This window comes from Scyliorhinus canicula, chromosome 2 (assembly GCF_902713615.1).
Source record: "Scyliorhinus canicula chromosome 2, sScyCan1.1, whole genome shotgun sequence".
In the NCBI taxonomy this organism is placed as follows: domain Eukaryota; kingdom Metazoa; phylum Chordata; class Chondrichthyes; order Carcharhiniformes; family Scyliorhinidae; genus Scyliorhinus; species Scyliorhinus canicula.
Genome location: NC_052147.1, coordinates 3,991,870 through 4,014,335, shown reverse-complemented (window position 1 = coordinate 4,014,335; position 22,466 = coordinate 3,991,870). Strand labels below are relative to the sequence as shown.

General features: G+C 47.5%; 1 protein-coding gene across 2 annotated transcripts in view; it reads right to left on the bottom strand.

Annotated features, from left to right (window-relative positions):
- mthfd1b (methylenetetrahydrofolate dehydrogenase (NADP+ dependent) 1b) overlaps positions 1 to 22,466 on the bottom strand; it is a 79,783-nt gene that overhangs the window by 15,634 nt on the left and 41,683 nt on the right. For both annotated transcript variants that reach the window (XM_038822012.1, XM_038822002.1), the window contains exons 16-21: positions 21,586 to 21,688; positions 19,649 to 19,725; positions 18,798 to 18,938; positions 7,719 to 7,787; positions 5,796 to 5,907; positions 2,322 to 2,461 (exon numbers count right to left, since the gene is read on the bottom strand). In XM_038822012.1, the coding sequence (XP_038677940.1) occupies positions 2,322 to 2,461; positions 5,796 to 5,907; positions 7,719 to 7,787; positions 18,798 to 18,938; positions 19,649 to 19,725; positions 21,586 to 21,688 (642 nt within the window). The remainder of the gene's footprint in view (positions 1 to 2,321; positions 2,462 to 5,795; positions 5,908 to 7,718; positions 7,788 to 18,797; positions 18,939 to 19,648; positions 19,726 to 21,585; positions 21,689 to 22,466) is intronic.

The window sequence follows — 22,466 nt, the reverse complement described above, 5'->3', positions numbered from 1 at the left end:
TTATAAATGCCATTAAAACCGCTTTTCTGATAAAGCAGCACTTCAGGGTTGAGCTTAACCCCTTCACTGCTGACTGTCACCCTTGCAGGCTGCTCACAAGCCAAGAATTCTATTAAATCTCAAACTGAGCATTCAAACCAAACCCCCTCCCCTTAGCCTCCATCACAAAGGTCACCAAATGTCACCAGGGGCTGGTTTAGCACAGGGCTAAATCGCTGGCTTTGAAAGCAGACCAAGCAGGCCAGCAGCACAGTTCAATTCCCGTATCAGCCTCCCCGAACAGGCGCCGGAATGTGGCGACTAGGGGCTTTTCACAGTAACTTCATTGAAGCCTACTCGTGACAATAAGCGATTTTCATTTTCATTTCATTCCACCTCATTAATATTCACCCATCGTCTGCCTCTTCCTCAGTTCACGTGTCTCTGAAACCCTCATTCACACCTTTATCACCAGCACACCCGACTACCCCAATGCTTTCCAGGCCATTCTCTCAGCTTAATACCCCTGTAAACTTCAAACCATCTAAATCTCAGCTACCCAGCACCATGTCTCAGTCACCCATCACCACTGCGCTCATCGATTGTCGGTCTGGCAATGCCTTGATTTTAAAATATTCAGTCTCCAGTTTCAATCCCTCCACTGACTCATCCCTCCCCTCCCCGGTGACCTCCTCCTTCTAGCCCAGGATTACCCCTGAATTTTCCATTCGTCTGACCTTTCCATCTTGAGCACCACCGCCATGCCCACCTCAGCCTTCCGGTGGCAGTCGTACCAGACTCCACAAACTGCTATTCTCTCCCTGAGTCCCCTCTCCAGCTTTAAGGCACTAATCATGGACGGCAGGGTAGCACAGTGGTTAGCACTGTCGCTTCACAGCGCCAGGGACCCGGGTTCGATTCCCAGTTTGCATCAATGTTTGTGCGGAGTCTGCACATTCTCCCAGTGTCTGCGTGGGTTTCCTCCGGCTGCTCCGGTTTCCTTCCACAAGTCACGAAAGACGTGCAGGTTAGGTGAATTGAACATTGTGTTAATGTAAGCCTACTTGGATTGGATTGGGTTTGTTTATTGTCACGTGTACCGAGGTACAGTGAAAAGTATTTTTCTGCAAGCAGCTCAACAGATCATTCAGTACATGGGAAGAAAAGGGAATTAACCAAAATTCAAGAAAATACATAATAGGGCAACACAAGGTATACAATTTTTAAAAAAAAATTTAGAGTACCCAATTATTTTTTCCAATTAAGGGGCAATTTAGCATGACCAATCCACCCAAGTTGCACATCTTTGGGTTGTGGGGGTGAAACCCACGCAGACACGGGGAGAATATGCAAACTCCACACGGACAGTGACCCAGGGCCGGGATTCGAACCCGGGTCCTCAGCGCCGTAGGCAGCAATGCTAACCACTGTGCCACCGTGCTGCCTACACAAGGTATACAATGTAACTACATAAGCATTGGCATCGGTTTGAAGCATACAGGGTGTAGTGTTAATGAGGTCAGTCATTACGAGGGTCATTTAGGAGTCTGGTGACAGTGGGGAAGAAGCTGTTTTTGAGTCTGTTCGTGCGTGTTCTCAGACTTCTGTATCTCCTGCCCGATGGAAGACGTTGGATAAGTGAGTAAGCCGGGTGGGAGGGATCCTTGATTATGCTGCCCGCTTTCCCCCGGCAGCGGGAGGTTTAGATGGAGTCCATGGATGGGAGGTAGGTTTGTGTGATGGACTGGGCGGTATTCACGACTCTCTGAAGTTCCTTGCGGTCCTGGGCCGAGCAGTTGCCATACCAGGCTGTGATGCAGCCCGATAGGATGCTTTCTATAGTGCATCTGTAAAAGTTGGTAAGGGTTAATGTGGACATGCCGAATTTCCTTAGTTTCCTGAGGAAGTATAGGTGCTGTTGTGCTTTCTTGGTGATAGCGTCGAAGTGAGTGGACCATGTCTTGTGAAACTAATAAAGATTATTATTATTTAAAACCCACCCTCTATGACCAGGCTTTCTGTAGGCATGTTAGGTTGCATCGCAGATCTGGGGAAAAGCCAATAACCATATAAAACCTCTCAGCCGTGCTGCTGCTGCCGTGTCAAAACTTCTGAATTGGGCTGTTCGACCGGGAAAGGCATCGTGAGCTGGAGTGTGCAGCTCGCACTGCCATGTGGCCATTTTCACAATGACCTCAAGTAGCTGCCTGAAATGTCCCCCAAGAGATCGAGTGAAATGGTCAGTATCTCTGGGATCATTAACCATTTATTTCCCTTACACCTCGACGATGTTATTCTACGTTAAAGACAGGGCAAAAACAAGTCTCGTTTGTCGCTCTTACCGTGGGTCCACCGCCGTGCATTTTCAGAGCCCTCACCGTGGCAACCAGCACGACTACATGAGGACGCAGGCCCGAGTACCTGCATTTAATGTTGAAGAACTTCTCCATTCCGATATCAGCGCCAAATCCCGCCTCGGTAACTACGTGCAAACAGAATAATAAAGAGGTCCGTGGATCGTGAGAGATACACCAAATGAAAACAGAAATGGGGAGATACATCAGATCAATGGACATGAGCCGAGGAGTTTATAAACCAATGTCATGTGTGAAAGGTTCAGGGCAGCACGGTGACGCAGTGGTTAGCACTGCTGCCTCACGGCACCGAGGTCCCAGGTTCGATCCCGGCTCTGGGTCACTGTCCATGTGGAGTTTGCACATTCTCCCCGTGTCTGCGTGGGTTACGCTCCCACAACCCAAAGATGTGCAGGGTAGGTGGATTGGCCATGCTAAATTGCCCCTTAATTGGAAAAAATGAATTGGGTACTCTAAATCCGGAATGTGGCGACTAGGGCTTTTCACAGTAACTTCATTGCAGTGTTAATGTAAGCCCACTTTTTACGATAAAGATTGTTTATTTATTTTTTTTAAACGCGTGAAAGGTTCTCCGTTCTGATGTCTGAGGCCGGTTTCAGTAAATAGCAGTGCTGCAGTAGCAGTTTCCAGCCACCAAGTGGAGCTGGTTGCGAGACGTGCTGACGTTCCACAGCATCAAACTGACGGTAAATCTGCCTGGTCTACCCCCTTCTGAACCATCACCTTACTGAGGTACGGAGCAGGCTGGACGGGACGAGTGACCCATTCCTACTTCTTACGTGGTTATGATTTAGAAGTAAGAAGTCTTACAACACCAGGTTAAAGTCCAACAGGTTTGTTTCAAACACGAGCTTTCGGAGCTGCGCTCCGAAAGCTCGTGTTTGAAACAAACCTGTTGGACTTTAACCTGGTGTTGTAAGACTTCTTACTGTGCTCACCCCAGTCCAACTCCGGCATCTCCACATCATGATTTAGAAGAGCGTGTCAAAACACGAAATGGTGCCATTGACAAGTTCCTACCGCCCGATCAGATTCTTTGAGTTTAAGATGGTTAAAGGAGTTGGATAGGATTAAAAACTCGATCATTAAATACTTGGCAGTCATTGAACTACAGCGTTTCTCCCTTCACGGTTAGTTCTGGACCTGACGACCGTTTCCAGCATTCTCATTTCTTAGTTTCATATTTATAACCGTCACGGCTTTTTGCTTTTCTTAAAGGCACCGACAGGGTAGATAGAGGGAAACTATTTCCTCCAGTGAGGGAGTAAGGAACAAGAGAGAGTGAGTGTAAAAATCAGAAAGCCAGCCTATCGCGGGAGCCCGTCACGCGAAGAGCAGTGGGAAACTGAAATGCTCTCCCGCAAAGATCTGCTGGGGGTCAATGCCAAATCCGGAGCATAGATGGATGAGATTTTTGCAGAGGATTCTCTGAAGAAGCGTCACACGGACCAGACACGTTAATTCTGTTTCTCTCGGGGCAGCACGGTGACGCAGTGGTTAGCACTGTAGTCTCAAGGCGCCGAGGTCCCAGGTTCGATCCCGGCTCTGGGTCACTGTCCGTGTGGAGTTTGCACATTCTCCCCGTGTCTGCGTGGGTTTTACCCCCACAACCCAAAGATGTGCAGAGTAGGTGGATTGGCCACACTAAATTACCCCTTAATTGGAAAAAATGAATCGGGTACTTTAAATTTAAAAAGAAAATCTGTTTCTCTGTCCACAGACGCTGCCAGGCCCACTGGGCTTTCCCAGGGGTTGATATCTTTAGTTATTGTTGATGAGATGGTTGGCTGTTTGGGACATAGGAAGCCAAGGCCTGCTTGGTGGAATTGAGGTGCAGATCAGCCATAAGAACATAAGCAATAGGAGCAGGAGGAGGCCATTCAGCCCCTCAAGCCTGCTCTCCCATTTGATAGGATCAGGGCTGATCTGATCCTGACCTCAACTCCATTTTCCTGTCTGCTCTCAACTTCCTGACAGACCAAAACTCTGCCCAACTCAGCCTCGAATATATTCGTCCACCCGGCCTCCACTGCTCACCGGAGAAGTGAATTCCAAACATTAACAACCCTCGGAAAGAAATCCATCCTCATCTGTGTCTTCAATTAATAGAAAGCAAAGAGTGGGGATTAATGGGTGTTTCTCTGGTTGGCAATCAGTAGCTAGTGGTGTCCCTCAGGGATCCGTGTTGGGCCCACAATTGTTCACAATTTACATAGATGATTTGGAGTTGGGGACCAAGGGCAATGTGTCCAAGTTTGCAGATGACACTAAGATGAGTGGGAAAGCGAAAAGTGCAGAGGATACTGGAAGTCTGCAGAGGGATTTGGATAGGTTAAGTTAATTGGCTAGGGTCTGGCAGATGGAATACAATGTTGACAAATGTGAGGTTATCCATTTTGGTAGGAATAACAGCAAACGGGATTATTATTTAAACGATAAAATATTAAAGCATGCTGCTGTGCAGAGAGACCTGGGTGTGCTAGTGCATGAGTCGCAAAAAGTTGGTTTACAAGTGCAACAGGTGATTAAGAAGGCAAATGGAATTTTGTCCTTCAATGCTAGAGGGATGGAGTTTAAGACTAGGGAGGTTATGTTGCAATTGTATAAGGTGTTAGTGCGGCCACACCTGGAGTATTGTGTTCAGTTTTGGTCTCCTTACTTGAGAAAGGACATACTGGCACTGGGAGGGTGTGCAGAGGAGATTCACTAGGTTAATCCCAGAGCTGAAGGGGTTGAGGAGGAGAGGTTGAGTAGACTGGGACTGTACTCGTTGGAATTTAGAAGGATGAGGGGGGATCTTATAGAAACATTTAAAATTATGAAGGGAATAGATAGGATAGATGCGGGCAGGTTGTTTCCACTGGCGGGTGAAAGCAGAACTAGGGGGCATAGCCTCAAAATAAGGGGAAGTAGATTTAGGACTGAGTTTAGGAGGAACTTCTTCACCCAAAGGGTTGTGAATCTATGGAATTCCTTGCCCAGTGAAGCAGTTGAGGCTCCTTCATTAAATGTTTTTAAGGTAAAGATAGATAGTTTTTTTGAAGAATAAAGGGATTAAGGGTTATGGTGTTCGGGCCGGAAAGTGGAGCTGAGTCCACAAAAGATCAGCCATGATCTCATTGAATGGCGAAGCAGGCTCGAGGGGCCAGATGGCCTACTCCTGCTCCTAGTTCTTATGTTCAATGGGAGACGCCTTACTGTGAAACTGTGGCCTCTAGTTTCAGATGTCTCCAACGTGGGGGGGAAATTACCCAATAGAATGGTGATGGAATGGGCCAGATGGGCCGAATGGCCTCCTCCTGTTTCAAAAGCTCAAGCGACAGACAAGGAGGGTTCTCGATGAAGCAGTTGTCCGGCTTGGTGCAGTGGTCGGGCTGGACAAGTTTCCAATCAGTTTACAAAGAATTAAAACAGGTCAGCCACAAATCTGCCATTACTCACCTACAAAACCATCAGGGCCAACAAGTTTCAACGCTATTTTGTCAGCCAGGATGGAGGAATTTCCATGTGCGATGTTGGCAAAAGGTCCGGCGTGAACAAACACGGGGGTCCCCTGTGAATAACACATTAAAAAGGAATCAGTTGGTGTCTGTGCCTGGCTGAAAACACAGATACCCTGGTCTAGGAGAACCCTGACCACACACACACCAGCAGATGGACCGAATGGCCTGTTTCGTGTGCTGGGAGCTAGGCGACGGGTTATTTCCAGAGATCCAAAACCTGGACAACAAACACAAGCAGTGATGTGAAAGCAACAACAACTTATATTCGTACAGCATCTTTGAACATCATTAAAATGCCCCAAGATGCTTCGGAGAGAGTTATCAAACAAAGTAAAAGAATGAGCAATGTAAAGGGAAATCAGACGACGTAACCAGAAGCTTGGGCAATGGGGAAGGTTCTAACTGAGGACAGTCAGATAGAGGGAGAGACGGGGAAGTTTGTCGGGAGGGTAATCCGGAGCTCAAAACCCAGGCTACTGAAGGCATCAAAGCCACCAATGGTGAAGTGATTAAAAATCAGGTATATCGAGGCCAGAATTAAAAATGGGTGGAAATTGCGGGAGGATTGTGAGGCTGGAGGAGATTACAGAAAGGGAGAGGGGGTGAGGCCATGGAAGGGATCTGAAAACAAGGATGATAATTTCAAAATCAACTGGACCAAAGCTAGTCAGCAGACTGCTCACATCATTAGCAGCTTCGTTTCAAGCGCAACGAACGAGGGAAATGACAGGAAAAGACCATCTGACCCATCTACCCTATCCAGTAAAAGATCTGTGACGGGATTCTCTGTCCCGGGATCCTCCATTTCTCTGGCACTGCACACACGCCCCCCCGGGTTTCCCAACGGCGTGGGAGTGGCCTCGCTGGGAAACCCCACTGGCCAGCTGCGGGAACGGGGAATCCTGGTGCCGGTGGGGGGTGCGCTGCTCCAGAATACGGGGCTGGCGGGACAGAGAATCCTACCCAGGATGTCGGAGTAACTTGCACCCACCCCTTGGCATCATACAGCGGCTGCTCTGTATTACTTTGTGCTCAGGGTGTCACCTGTGACTGAGGGAGTAACATTGCCCGATTCAGAAGGTGACGAGTTGGAAGTCCCACTCCAGAGGCACGGGCACCAATCTAGACGGACGCTCCCTCTGCAGTACTGAGGGAGTGCTGCCGGGGCACAGGGGCCTTCTCTCAGAGAGGGATCTCAAACCCAGCTCTAATCCCGCAGCCACTATTTTGAAAAAGGACAGGGGGATTTGTCCCTGGTGAATATTTATGCCTCACCTGGTCATTCACATGACTGCTGTGGGATGTTGCTGCAATTAAAGCATTGACTACACCTACTTCATTGGTTGCAAAGCACCGTGGGACATCCTGAGGTTGTGACAGATACTATTTCTATAGTCTCTGCCCCTCTTGACCTCATCCTCAAAGAAACAACAGTAAAAGATTATTCCACCTTGATCAAAAAGGTACCACCTGCCTTTTTTATCCATTTGATATTCCCCCTTAGCTCCAAGTCACTCACCACCCTGACTTGGAAATATATCAGCCGTTCCTTCACTGTCACTGGGTCAAAATCCTGGAACTCCCTCCCTAACAGCACGGTGGGTGTACCTACACCACAGGGATCACAGTGGGGGTCAAGAAGACAGCTCACCACCATCTTCTCAAAGGGCAATAAGGGATGGGCAATAAATGCTTGTTTAGCCGGGAGGCCCACATGCAGTGAATAAAAAAAGAAAAAGTTACAGTAACAGAGAAAGTTACACTTAACTTGGAATTTTAATTAAACATTACTCTCACCCCCACCCCGTCAATGTGATTTTGGCAGCTTTCTGTTAGCAGATATGAATGAAACGGCACAAACCTCCAATGTCTGCATGAGGTTGGGTTTGATGGCATCCTTCATCAGAACAGCGAGAGCTCCACTGATGCCCTAGGAGAGAAAAATAATTGATCAGAATCTTTATTAGCATGAGGCAGACTTCCAACAAAGGCAGTGTGACTAACTTTCACTGCTACTTACAAACAGATTTGCTTTTAAATATCACGGCTCCTCTAGTTTCAAGTGTTTTTAAAAATAAATTAAAGTACCCAATAATTTTTCTTTTCCAATTAAATGGGCAATTTAGCGTAGCCTATCCACCTACCCTGCACATCTTCGGGCTGTGGGGGTGAGACCCATGCAGATATGGGTAGAATATGCAAACTCCACACGGACAGTGTAATTTCCCAAAAGGTGGACGGGGAGCTGGTAGAAGGGCTGGGGGCCCCGAGCGGAACCCAAGAGATAGCAGAGGGGCTGAAGGCCATGCAGTCAGGTAAAGCCCCGGGGGCGGACGGGTACCCAGTGGAGTTCTATAAAAAGTTCTCTGGGATATTGGGGCCGATGTTGATGAGGATGTTCAATGAGGTTATCATGGGGGATTTTAATCTACATGTCGATTGGTTTAACCAGGTCGGTCAAGGCAACCTTGAGGAGGAGTTTATAGAATGTCTCCGCGATAGTTTCCTAGAACAGTATGTAATGGAACCTACGAGGGAACAAGCGGTCCTAGATCTTGTCCTGTGTAATGAGACAGGATTGATTCATGATCTCATAGTTAGGGATCCTCTCGGAAGGAGCGATCACAATATGGTGGAATTTAAAATACAGATGGAGGGTGAGAAAGTAAAATCAAATACTAGTGTTTTGTGTTTAAACAAAGGAGATTACAAGGGGATGAGAGAAGAACTAGCTAAGGTAGACTGGGAGCAAATACTTTATGGTGGAACAGTTGAGGAACAGTGGAGAACCTTCCAAGCGATTTTTCACAGTGCTCAGCAAAGGTTATACCAACAAAAAGGAAGGACGGAAGAAAGAGGGAAAATCAACCGTGGATATCTAAGGAAATAAGGGAGAGTATCAAATTGAAGGAAAAAGCATATAAAGTGGCAAAGATTGCTGGGAGATTAGAGGACTGGGAATCTTTAGGGGGCAACAGAAAGCTACTAAAAAAGCTATAAAGAAGAGTAAGATAGAGTATGAGAGTAAACTTGCTCAGAATATAAAAACAGACAGTAAAAGTTTTTACAAATATATAAGACAAAAAAGAGTGGCTAAGGTAAATATTGGTCCTTTAGAGGATGAGAAGGGAGTTTTATTAATGGGAGATGAGGAAATGGCTGAGGAAACTGAACAGGTTTTTGGGTCGGTCTTCACAGTGGAAGACACAAATAACATGCCAGTGACTGATAGAAATGAGGCTATGACAGGTGAGGACCTTGAGAGTCTTGTTATCACTAAGGAGGGAGTGATGGGCAAGCTAATGGGGCTAAAGGTAGACAAGTCTCCTGGCCCTGATGGAATGCATCCCAGAGTGCTAAAAGAGATGGCTAGGGAAATTGCAGATGCACTAGTGGTAATTTACCGAAATTCACTAGACTCTGGGGTGGTCCCGGTGGATTGGAAATTAGCAAACGTGACGCCACTGTTTAAAAAAGGAGGTAGGCAGAAAGCAGGAAATTATAGGCCAGTGAGCTTAACTTCGGTAGTAGGGAAGATGCTGGAATCTATCATCAAGGAAGAAATTGCGAGGCATCTGGATAGAAATTGTCCCATTGGGCAGACGCAGCATGGGTTTGTAAAAGGCAGGTCATGCCTAACTAATTTAGTGGAATTTTTTGAGGACATTACCAGTGCAGTAGATAACGGGGAGCCGATGGATGTGGTATATCTGGATTTTCAGAAAGCCTTTGACAAGGTGCCACACAAAAGGTTGCTGCATAAGATAAAGATGCATGGCATTAAGGGTAAAGTAGTAGCATGGATAGAGGATGGTTAATTAATAGAAAGCAAAGAGTTGGGATAAATGGGTGTTTCTCTGGTTGGCAATCAGTAGCTAGTGGTGTCCCTCAGGGATCCGTGTTGGGCCCACAATGTTCACAATTTACATAGATGATTTGGAGTTGGGGACCAAGGGCAATGTGTCCAAGTTTGCAGATGACACTAAGATGAGTGGGAAAGCGAAAGTGCAGAGGATACTAGAAGTCTGCAGAGGGATTTGGATAGGTTAAGTGAATGGGCTCGGGTCTGGCAGATGGAATACAATGTTGACAAATGTGAGGTTATCCATTTTGGTAGGAATAACAGCAAACGGGACTATTATTTAAACGATAAAATATTAAAGCATGCCGCTGTTCAGAGAGACTTGGGCGTGCTAGTGCTTGAGTCACAGAAGGTTGGTTTACAAGTGCAACAGGTGATTAAGAAGGCAAATGGAATTTTGTCCTTCATTGCTAGAGGGATGGAGTTTAAGACTAGGGAGGTTATGTTGCAATTGTATAAGGTGTTAGTGCGGCCACACCTGGAGTATTGTGTTCAGTTTTGGTCTCCTTACTTGAGAAAGGATGTACTGGCGCTGGAGGCTGTGCAGAGGAGATTCACTAGGTTAATCCCAGAGCTGAAGGGGTTGGATTATGAGGAGAGGTTGAGTAGACTGGGACTGTACTCGTTGGAATTTAGAAGGATGAGGGGGGATCTTATAGAAACATTTAAAATTATGAAGGGAATAGATAGGATAGATGCGGGCAGGTTGTTTCCACTGGCGGGTGACAGCAGAACTAGGGGACATAGCCTCAAAATAAGGGGAAGTAGATTTAGGACTGAGTTTAGGAGGAACTTCTTCACCCAAAGGGTTGTGAATCTATGGAATTCCTTGCCCAGTGAAGCAGTTGAGGCTCCTTCATTACATGTTTTTAAGGTAAATATAGATAGTTTTTGAAGAATAAAGGGATTAAGGGTTATGGTGTTCGGGCCGGAAAGTGGAGCTGAGTCACAAAAGATCAGCCATGATCTAATTGAATGGCGGAGCAGGCTCGAGGGGCCAGATGGCCTACTCCTGCTCCTAGTTCTTATGTTCTTATGAGGCAAGGGAGAGAGGGGTGCTGCCCCGACGATGTCACAGGCCACGATTTTGCTGATTCTGAAGCGGTACAAGGACCCGGAGTTGTGTGGGTCCTACAGGTCAATATCCCTATTGAATGTGGACACCAGACTGCTGGCCAAAATTTTGTCCTCTTAGATTAAAGACTGTGTTCCAGACGTGATTGAGGAGGACCACTCGGGGTTCATTAAGGGAAGGTAGTTGGTGGCCAATGCAAGAAGGCTGCTAAATCCGATCATGATGCCCCCAGAAGGTAGGGAAGTGGAGGTAGTAGTCGCAATGGACGCAGAAAGGCAGAGAAGATCGAGTAGAATGGGAATATCTGTGGGAGGTACTGGGCCATTTCAGATTTGGGCGGGGCTTTATTGACTGGGTCAGGTTGTTGTATCAGGCTCCTGTGGCGAGCGTACGGACGAACAGGATAACATCAGACTATTTTACACTACATCGGGGAATGAGACAGGGATGCCCCCTCTCCCCACTGTTGTTCACGTTGCCATAGAGCCGTTGGCAATTGCACGAAGAGCCTCGAGGGGCTGGTCCGGGGGGTGGGGGGGTGAATGTTGCACAAAGTTAATCTGGCCCGACTAGTATATCAAATGAATTTTTCGGAGGTGGGACGCGCTCCCGCTGTCACTAGCTGGGAGGGTCCAGACGGTGAAGATGACTGTCCTTCCAAGGTTCCTGTTTGTGTTTCAGTGTCTCCTCATCTTTATTCCGCGGTCTTTTTTGAAATGGTTAACAAAGTTATCACTGGCTTTGTTTTGGGCGCGCAAGACCCCGCCAGTAAAAAAGGGGATGCTTGAATGGAGTGGGGGAGGGTCGACATGGGAGCGTATGGAGGTGGCTTCTTGCAAGGGCACCAGTTTGGGGGAGTTGATAACGGCGACTCTGCTGTTCCCCCGGCACGGTATTCCACCAGCCCCGTGGTGGTGGCAGCCCCGAGAGTCTGGGGGCAATGGAGGAAGCATCGATCTGGTCTCCAATTTGTAATAATCACTGTATTGCTCCGGGAAGGATAGACGGGGGATTTCGGAGATGGCAGAGGGCAGGGATTGAGAGAACGGTGGATATGTTTATAGAGGGGAGCTTTCCTATCTTGAAGGAGCTGGAGGAGAAATTTGGATTGGTGAGGGGAAAGTCCCATGAGGTGCGGGACTTCCTACGGAGGCAGGTCTCAACCTTCCCGCTCCTACCATCCAAGGGGGGGGGATACAGACAGGGTAGTTTCCAGACTGTGGGTGGGAGAAGGGAAGGTCTCTGACATCTATAAGGAACTCATGGGGTCAGAGGACACGCAGACTGAGGAGCTGAAGCGCAAATGGGAAGAGGAGTTAGGAGAGATAGAAGATGGTCTCTGGGCGGATGCGTTGAGTAGAGTCAACGCGTCCGCAACATGTGCCAGGCTCAGCCTGATACAATTCAAGGTCGTTCACCGGGCTCCACATGCGGAGACGGACATTATTAGCTTGGAGGGACTCAAAGCCCCCGAAGTCGGAGACTTGGCTATCGGACATGGCTAGCTTTCTCTGTCTGGAGAAATCAAGTTCGCCTTGAGAGGGTCGCTGCTAGGGGTCGCTTGCAGAAAATTAATCGTTAGCAGAAAGGGGGGCGGGGGTTGGGGGTTAGTTTAGCTTAGAGTAGGGGGTTAATAAAGGTGGGACCTGTAAGGGAGGAAGCAGGCTTTTTGCACTATGTTTATAAACTCATTTACGTGGTTTATTTTGTCGTTGTTGTAAAACCAAAAATACCTCAATAAAACTGTTTATTAAAAAAAAAGAAAGTGTGAGGAACTTGAAGAACGGCCTATTTGAGAAACAGAACGATTGGTATAACTCCAGGCATAGAGCCAAGACGTTAGCCCCCTTAATACCAGGCCAGAAGGTCTGGATTCAGGATCGAATATCTGAAGGCACAGTCCTTGAATGGACGAACAGCTACGTTCCTATTTCGTCCAAGGGTCATTGGGCATTTTCAGAAGATTCAGGAAAGCCCTGGCCTTGTTGGTGCCCCTGAGAAGATGTGTTTGCTCACCAGACGCTTTGGGATGAAGGACCGGAGAATACATCAATCAACACACAGAATCCTGACCCATCCAATAAACTGGCCCAGGTCATCACCTCAGCTCAACTCCACCAACAAGATCAGGGAGAGTTGCGAAGGCACCTCAAACACTTAACTGGTGAACATCGGATTTTGGGCGAGGTAGTGTCAAAAGTTTACCATTGTTACAAAAGAAGCTGACATTATACTGGGGGGGGGGGGGGGGGGGGGGTGTGTAGTATATTATAATGGGTTAACAGGCGTGGTAATGAGTCAGTGATGTGCATCATGATGCCGCAGTTTCTCTGTAGGGCAGGTGGAACAGTCAGTACCCAAGCAAGATGCCCAATGAGTAGCTCATCATGTATATAGTGTCAGTAAAGGAGTAAACTTTCTAAGTCAGACCAGAGTTATTCACGACCAACATACAAAACAATCTGCCTCTTAACTCCAACGTGTACGACTAACTTCAATGTGGAGAAACCGATCTTCTCCTCTCATTTCCTATTGGTACACTCGTGCTGGGATGCATCTCCCCTCAAGGTCTCCTCTTCATGTGTGGACAAGGATAGTTACACAAAGAGGCCATCCCTTTGCCAGGGCCATCAAAGCCCAGCTCTTACCCAGGTGCCAGCCCAAATCATCAGCTCAGAGAACTTGACGATAAAAGCAAATTACCGCGGATTCTGGAATCTGAAACCGACAACAGGAAATATAGGACAATCTCAGCGGGTCCCACAGTATCTGTGGAGATAGTAGGGAGCTAACATTTCGAGTCTGGGTGACTCGTCAAAGCCGGAGAGAACTGGAAATGGCATCAGGTTTATACTGCAGGGGGGTGGGTGGGCATGGAGTGGTGGGGCTGGGTGGGGGCAGCGATAGGTGAAGGTAGACAAAGATGTAGAAGACAAAATAATATAATAATAAAAATGGGGGTGATTAAGGCTAAGAAGGGTGGGGATGGTGTCACATGAAGAAATTAGAATTACAAAACCCACTGACTCCCATTGCTCTGACTACAGCTCTTCACACCTCACATCCTGTAATGATTCCATCCCATTCTCCCAGTTCCTTCCCTCAGTCGCATCTGTTCCGATGATGCCACTTTCCAAAACGGTGCTGCTGACATGTCTTCATTCTTCCTTAATCGTGGTTTCCCACCCACTGTGGGCGACAAGGCCCTCAACCTTCTCTGACCCGCCTCCTGCATCTCTGCCCGCACCCCCTCTCCTCCCTCCCAGAACCAGGATAGGGTCCCCCTTCTCCTCACTTTTCACCCCACCAGCCTCCGCATTCAAAGGATCATCTTCCACCAGTCCTCCAACTCCAGCATGATGCCACCACCAAGCACATCTTCCCCTCACTCCCCATCAGCATTTCGCAGGGACCGTTCCCTCCGGGATACCCTGGTCCACTCCGTCGCCCCCAACACCTCACCCTCGTCCTACGGCACCTTTCCCAGCAATGGCATAAGGTGTAACATCTGCCCCTTTACCTCCTCCCTGATCATCTCAGGCCCTAAACACTCTTTTCAACTGAGGCAACGCTTCACGTGCACCTCCTTCAATCTGGTCTATTCCAATTGCTGCTCCCAATGTGGTCTACTCTACATTGGAGAGACTCAGAGGAAACATCACATGGTTTGGGCGGGTATGTGTCGACTCAGCATGTCTGATCCTTCAAAGAGATAGCACGGGCACAATGGATTGAATGGCTTCGTCTGCTGCAAGTTTCTCATGTTCTGTACACAGGATGGCACCAGAGTAAAGAATATCGAAACCACCCCCCAACATCGAGGGAAGCCCCCGCATTGGAGGGTTTCGAAGGTAACCGTTTGGAAACGCTCCAATCGGTACCGAAAGGTAGAGCCCGCCTAGAAGGGGGCAAGGACATTAGAGAGGGGTATAAAGGCAAATTCCCCACAGAGCCCGGTCTGTTAAACCCGTGCTCCGGCTCTGACTGACATCTTGCATCCTGACTCCAGCCGTTGAGCACCAGCCGCCGAAACCGTAAGTTCAACGCTCGCTACGCGATCCAAGCCCACTAGACTCCCAAGTACCAGAACGCTTGCTGAAGGCTGCAGTACAAGACCAGGACGAAGGCCTCGTTCTCTGACCTTGCCTGTTCCTGTTAGATAAGTATTCTGTTTGCTTAAGTTTAGTTATAGCTTGGTCTCTTAGTGTGTGCATGAGTATTTATTATAACTGTATAATAAATATTGATCGTTTGAACCTTACTAATCGGTGTACAAACAAATGTTATAGGCTAGAGTGGGGCTAAATGCTGCCATTTCACCCTCTGTACAGACATCCAGGGCGAAATTCTCCCAAACGGGGAGAAATCGTAAACTGCCGTAAAACCCGGGCGGGTTTTACGGCAGCGCGCCCCTTCCCGACGGGGGACCGATTCTGGTCCCCGGTCGGGGCTAGCAGCCCGACGTCGGAGGCTCCGACAAGTCGGGCTTAACGAAAATCGTTAAGCCCGCTTGCCGGAGTTAGCGCCGGTTGACGCGTCATATGACGTCAGCCGCGCATGCGCAGGTGGGAAGACTCCACCCGCGCATGCGCGGGGGACGTCATCGCGTTTTTGCGCGAAACCCGCGCATGCGCGGGCCGGGTTGCCCCTCAGCCGCCCCGCGTATTGATACTGCGGGGCGGCGGAAGGACAAATAGTGCGCGGGCATCGGGCCCGCTGCCCGCGATCGGTGCCCACCGATCGCGGGCCCATGGCACCCTTGGCACGGCCGTGGTTACTGCCGTGCCAATCGGTGCCATGGTTATTTTTTGCGAGTTTGTCACGACGTTTTTACGAACGGCAGGACCAGGTGTGTTTGCCGTTCGTGAAAACGGCGGAAAGGGCTGGGACTTCGGCCCATCTAACAGCTGTGAATCGCTGCCGGCCGTAAAAAAACGGCGGCAGCGATTCGTGTCGGGACTTCGGCGGGGGGGTGGGAGAATAGCGGGAGGGCGGGAAAAATGTCGGGAAGGCCCTCCCGCTATTCTCCCACCCGTCGTGGGGGGCGGAGAATTTCGCCCCCAGTTCTTAGCTGCTGCTTTGTAATGAAATTTCAACTCTTCAAAAAAAAAGTACAACAATTTACCAATTACATCAGAGATAGAATCGTATTACAAAAATCTCACTGCGTACTGAATGTATTTGTTTTCAATCACGCTCACTTTCTGCTCACTCAGACATAATGCAATTGAATTCAGAGACCTGCACAAATCTCACATCAGGACATGGCCCCAAGATTACATTTTGTCAAAGGTAATTGGTTTTGACTGTCTCATTTTCTCGGTCTCTCGCGCTCTCTCTACATAAAAATATAAAATCCACTTGTGCTACCGTGGGGCAGCACGGTAGCACAAGTGGATAGCACTGTGGCTTCACAGCACCAGGGTCCCAGGTTCGATTCCCGGCTTGGGTCACTGTCTGTGTGGAGTCTGCACGTTCTCCCCGTGTCTGCGTGGGTTTCCTCCGGGTGCTCCGGTTTCCTCCCACAGTCCAAAGACGTGCAGGTTAGGTGGATTGCCCTTAGTGACCAAAAAGGTTAGGAGGGGTTATTGGGTTACGGGGATAGGGTGGAAGTGAGGGTTTAAGTGGGTCGGTGCAGACTTGATGGGCCAAATGGCCTCCTTCTGCACTGTATGTTCTAAAAAGCTGCAAATGCAAACATCAAAACCAGAAAAATGGGAAGCATTGGCTATATCATTCTAGTTATTATAGAGCAAACTTAATTGCATCTTAAATGCCCATCCCATTGATGACAGCCAATATCAAACTAGGAGACCCCAAGCACATCCTATAAATCAGATCCCAGGCATACAGACCAGATTGACGATAATGTGCTATCATATCTCTCAAAACTTTCCAGGGAATGATTTACTGTGGATCACAGTTAGCAGGTGTCGGAGGTCAAGTTACAGGAGAGTGAATACTTCTAGGGAGGGGGTACGGGAATTGGGAGAGATGGACGCAACATTTGTGCCAATAACAGGCCATTTAGCCCGTCAATCTCTGTCTGTCCGGAATCTATGTATTATCTTCTTGTCTTGCCACTCCCTTTCTCCACATGATTCACAACCACCATTCCATTCGGTGCTGTTAAATATTAATCATTCGGTGCTGTTAAATATTAATGGAAGGTCCATATTACATTGTTGGGAGGTATATAAAGATGTTCACATTGGAGACAATGGCAGTAACATCTGTAGTCACAGTGGTTAGACTACTAATCGCCAAAGTCACAGGAAGTTGTTGAGACTGTCAAGTTGCAAACAGTTAGAACATAGAACAGTACAGCACAGAACAGGCCCTTCGGCCCTCGATGTTGTGCCGAGCAATGATCACCCTACTCAAACCCACGTATCCACCCTATACCCGTAACCCAACAACCCCCCCCCCCCCCTTAACCTTACTTTTTAGGACACTACGGGCAATTTAGCATGGCCAATCCACCTAACCCGCACATCTTTGGACTGTGGGAGGAAACCGGAGCACCCGGAGGAAACCCATGCACACACGGGGAGGACGTGCAGACTCCGCACAGACAGTGACCCAGCCGGGAATCGAACCTGGGACCCTGGAGCTGTGAAGCATTTATGCTAACCACCATGCTACCGTGCTGCCCAGTTATGTTGTAAACTGCCCATTTAATTCCAAGAATGCATTGGGGTCCAAGGAATAACTAATCAGTATTTCATCCTGGACACAAGGTTCATGTGATTCACATCGCCATGGAGATGGACTTTAAGGGGTTTCTAGGATATCCCTGAAAGTTACAGACACAGCTGGTCTGCCAAGATCCAGAAGAGAGGGAGCATTGAGAAGACAAAGGTCTCTACGGTTCACCACACGGGATAGTGGGTGGGAAATTCGCGAGGATTTGAAACAGTCTTGGGATCCGGGGAAGGCCATTTAGGACGGACAGGAGAAATTCATTTATTCTTAAGGCTGTGGAGGCCAAATCACCGAGTATACTCAAATAGGAAATAGACAGATTTCTAGACTCGAAAAGTGTTGAGGGGTATGGGGTACGGTGCTGACATAGAGGATTAGCCATGATCATATTGAATGGCAGAGCAGACTTGAAGGGCCAAACGGCCTGCTCTTGCTCCTATTTTCTGTGCTTCTATGAAACAAGGCTGGTAGATTTTCCTAGCTTGGTGTAGAGGAAGAATCTCCAGGAAGAACGCTCACCCTGGAAGACAGTTCTGGGGTTAAAGGTTACCAGGCTGGAACCAAAGTGAATTGTTGAAAGCCAACAACCATTTGTACAGGGTCAAGGAAAATCGAATGTCTACTGAAGGGACAACGTAACGTATATCGTGAAGTGGGTTTTTGGGTGTGTTAAAAGAGACAAGTTATGTTTTGCATTTTAAGTATAGGTTGGCAACAAAAATTTAGTGAAGTCATTTGTGCTTTTACGGTAAAAGTCTTAACACCTAAAATCTTGTTGCGTTTATCTTTTGGATATTAACTGGAAGTTCAGATTTTAAAAAAAAGTTATTGGTCTGTACAGGGGATCGGAACAATGGAAATCCAACAATAGGTAAATCAGCAGCAACTGTTGGGCCCCCACCTCATTTCCAATCTCCCGTCAATCTTTTCCAAGGATGTACTCCTCTCTCAGGGCATGTTGGGGGGGGCTGCGAGGTGGAGGTATTGGCCTTTGGATGGGAGGTTAGTCCAAGGTTTCAAACCTTGTGGGCATTAAAACTCCTGTGGCACTGCTCGAGTAGCAGGAGCCTCCTCCAGTGTCTTGGCCAACATTCTACCCTCTGCCAACAAATAAACCAGGTTAATTGATCATGTACTGCCTGGCTGTTTGTGGGGCCTCGCTGTGTGTAAAATGGGTTTCCCACAATCATTGTTACTCTGCTTGAAAGCAACTAGTTGATTGCAAAATGTTGAAAGATTATTACCGGGGCGGGGTTTGACCAGTTTCCGATCCAAAGTGACATTGAATATTGACTTACCAAATCGTCTGTGGTGACTGGCTCTCCTTTCTTGCTAGAAGCAACCACCATCTTCCCCAGTCGCTCCCTCATGTCCTTCAAACTATCGGTCAATGCCAGCACCGCCATGATCTCACTTGCCACTGTGATGTCGAACTGTGTCTAAAATAAGCAAGTAAAAAGCATCCACTCATCAATCCTTTGACTTTCGGGAAGGAAATCTGAACAATCATAACTAGCTTTCATTTTTAAAAAAAAATTAATTGAATTTATCAATGTAATTTAAATTCTGCCAGCTGCCTTGGTGGGATTTGAACCCATGCCCGCACAACATTGACCTGGGCCCATGGATTACTAGTCCAGTGACATTGTCACTCTGCCTAACCCTCGCCATACTTTTTTAAAATATAAATTTAGAGTACCCAATTATTTTTTCCAATTAAGGGGCAATTTCGCGTGGCCAATCCACCTACTCTGCACATTTTTGGGTGGTGGGGGCGCAACCCACGTAGACACGGGGAGGATGTGCAAACTCCACACGGACAGTGACCCAGAGCTGGGATTGAACCTGGGACCCTCGCCATACTTAAGGGGAAGCTAAATCAATACGAGGTTGAGAGGAATAGGATACTCGGATAGTGAGGTGAAGAGGTGTACATCTGTGTGGAACAGTTGGGCTGGACATCCAGTTTCTGTGCTGTCGATGAGATTTATGATGGAACATCCCTTCTTCATGAAACGCTCCATCTATAACTCACCCAGACAGAAATAGACAATTTGCTGGCCGACCCAAGGAGCAGGCTAGTCTCTCTTGAGCCTGCCTTTCACCGTGAGGAGATGTGGAGAAAGAGGGGAGAAACTAAAAGGCTTACCGTTCTCGTGTATCCCTTCTCAGTACTGGACTGGCCAATCGTGATCTTCCTCAGGAACCTGTCGTTCGTATCCATCACTTGAAAACACAAAACCGGCGTGTGAGAGGCACTGACACGGTGAACGAACATGTCTCAGCGCTGACGAAACATCGCTGATCTACAAACGTTAACTCGGTTTCGTTCTGCTCAGTTGCTGCCAGAGTTTTGGAGCATTTCCCATTCTTATTTACGAATGAGCACATCACACTGTCAGGCAGAGTCAGTGGCGGATTTGTAGCTAAGCCAATACTCCTCGCAGTAAAATCACAATTTAGGAGCAAGCAGGATTTTTTAAATATATAAATTTAGAGAAACCAATTCTTTCCGCCCCAATGAAGGGGTAATTTAGCGTGGCCAATCCACCCACCCTGCACATCTTTGGGTTGTGGGGGTGAGACCCACGCAGACACGGGGAGAATGTGCAAATCCACACGGACAGCGACCCAGGGCCGGGATCGAACCCGGGTCCTCAGCGCCACCAGGCAGCAGTGATAACCCGCTGCGCCACCGAGTCGCCCCAGAAATCAAGATTCTATCGCAGACTGCAGCAGCGACAGAGTGAGTGAGGTGAAAAGCCTGGTTAGATTTCTCTGATTAAGCCCCAAATTTTAGCTCTGGCAACAACAACAACTTGTTTTTTTAATAGCACCCGAAGTGTATGAAGTGTAGCACAGGAGTGTATGAAGTGTTATGGGCCAGGGTTTAGAGAACTCCAAAGTGTTTCATGGAGATCACCTGACTCACGACTTTTACTAGAGTGTGGTATGGGGAGCACACGGCCCACTCTACAGGCGTGGTACAGCAGAAATCGAAAAGTATTTTTTAAAGCAAAACAATGTTTATTCTATAAACTCAGTTAACCTTTTTAAAAACAGTGAACATCTTAGCAACCATCAATTCAAATACAACCTCCAAAGACTACAACACTAAGTAATCCTGAAACTTTCCTTTTAACAACCATAAGTCAAAATACCCTTTTTAACAGAGATCAGGTTTAAATTCACTATTGAGAACAGTCAGCACTTTGAAATCACCCAATTGATTTGGAGAGTCTTTAGTTTGCAGAGAGAGATCCTTTTTGCAGCTCCTTGCTTTGCCTGCAGCTATCCAGCTCTCAAAACTAAACTAACCACACCCTGTAGCAAACAGACTAAAACTAAAGTAAAAGCAGACAGACAGCCCAGCCCACCCCCTCTCTGACATCACTGCAGCTATTTAATAAACACCTATTTCTTCAAGGTACACCCACTACAGCTATGCGATAAAAAAAATTTCTTAAAGGTACTCTCTCATGACAGAAGCAAAATCCAATATCGAGCTGCACAAGGAGATATTAGGTCAGGTGGTCAAACAGATAGATTTGAAAGAAGGAAAGCAAGGTGGGGAGGTGGAGGGGTTTAGTGATGGAATTCCAGAATTTAGAGCCGAGGCATTGAATGGTTTGGTGCAGAAGGCCACACCGCCCATCAAGTCTCTGCTAGCTCCCTCCAAAGATGATTTGTAGCTAGTTCCACTGTCCAACCCCTGAAATAAATTCCAAAATGAATATGTGACTAGATACAGAGAGTGCTCAGCTACACATGCCTGGCTACATAAATAAACTAGGATACAGGAAAACCTGCCAGTAAATGGGAAATAGGGGGGAGGTAATAGCCAAGTAAGTGCAGAGTCGCAGTCAGATGATCTGGCGCAGCCAGGAAGGAGTATTGACAAAATATTATTCACAGTTAAGGGTTCAGGAGAGGCAATTGTGCTTCAGGGGGAGGAGGAGATACAGAGAGAGGAGAGACAGACAGAGACACAATTATCACACAGCCAGCTATGTACGAGGCCACCGTATACACAAGAACATGAAGCACATCCAGAAGATTTCACTTGAACACACCGCAGGGTAATACCTCGTTGCCATGTGATGGTGTCAGGTTGAATATCCAGCCTCACAAAGGAAGCTATTTCTTCATTAGTCAGTGAATTGGGTTCAGTTTTGTTAATTCCAAGTTTCTGGGGAAGGGAAATAAAAAAAATTGCAGATCAACTACTGTAATGCATAGCTAGCCAACTGAGCTGGACATGCGATGAATCACGGTGCAGGTACTGATAAATGAGGGACAACTGCTCGCACCCAGAGGGCTGTGCCTGGCTGTAGTACCCTGTCTGACTGGACTGAGATGAGGAGAAGTTTCTTCTTTGTCATTCTCTATCCCAGAGCTCAGACACTTTATTTTCAGGTCAGAGATTGACATGTTTTGGATTAGGGCATCAAGGGGTATGGGGCTATCGTGGCAAGTAGTTTGAGGTCAAAGATCCGCTGGGTGGAACTCTAGGACAAGGCCTGGAAGCGACATAACCAAAAAGACAGCCAGACCTTTCAGGAGTGAACTTAGGAAAAACTTGTACGCAAGTTTGGAACTCGATTCTGGATCAACTTTTTGAGTTTAAATCAGAGATTGATATATTTTTATTAACCAAAGGTGTTAAGGGACCTGGGGCAAAGTTGGGTATATGGGAGTTAGTTCACAAATCAGCTATCTCACTCATTGAATGCCAGAACAGGCTTGAGGGGCTGAATGGCCTCCTCCTGACAAAGGTAGATAAGACAGCAAGTTGTGAAGAGGAGTAGAAATAGGATGGCTACAAATGGATATAAGTAGGTTAAGTGAGTGGGTAAAAAACTGGCAAATGGAGTATGATGTGTGAAATTGTCAATTTACGCAGGAAGAATAAAAGAGAAGCTTATTGTCTAAACGGTGAGAAATTGCAGAGCTCTGGGCTGGGATTT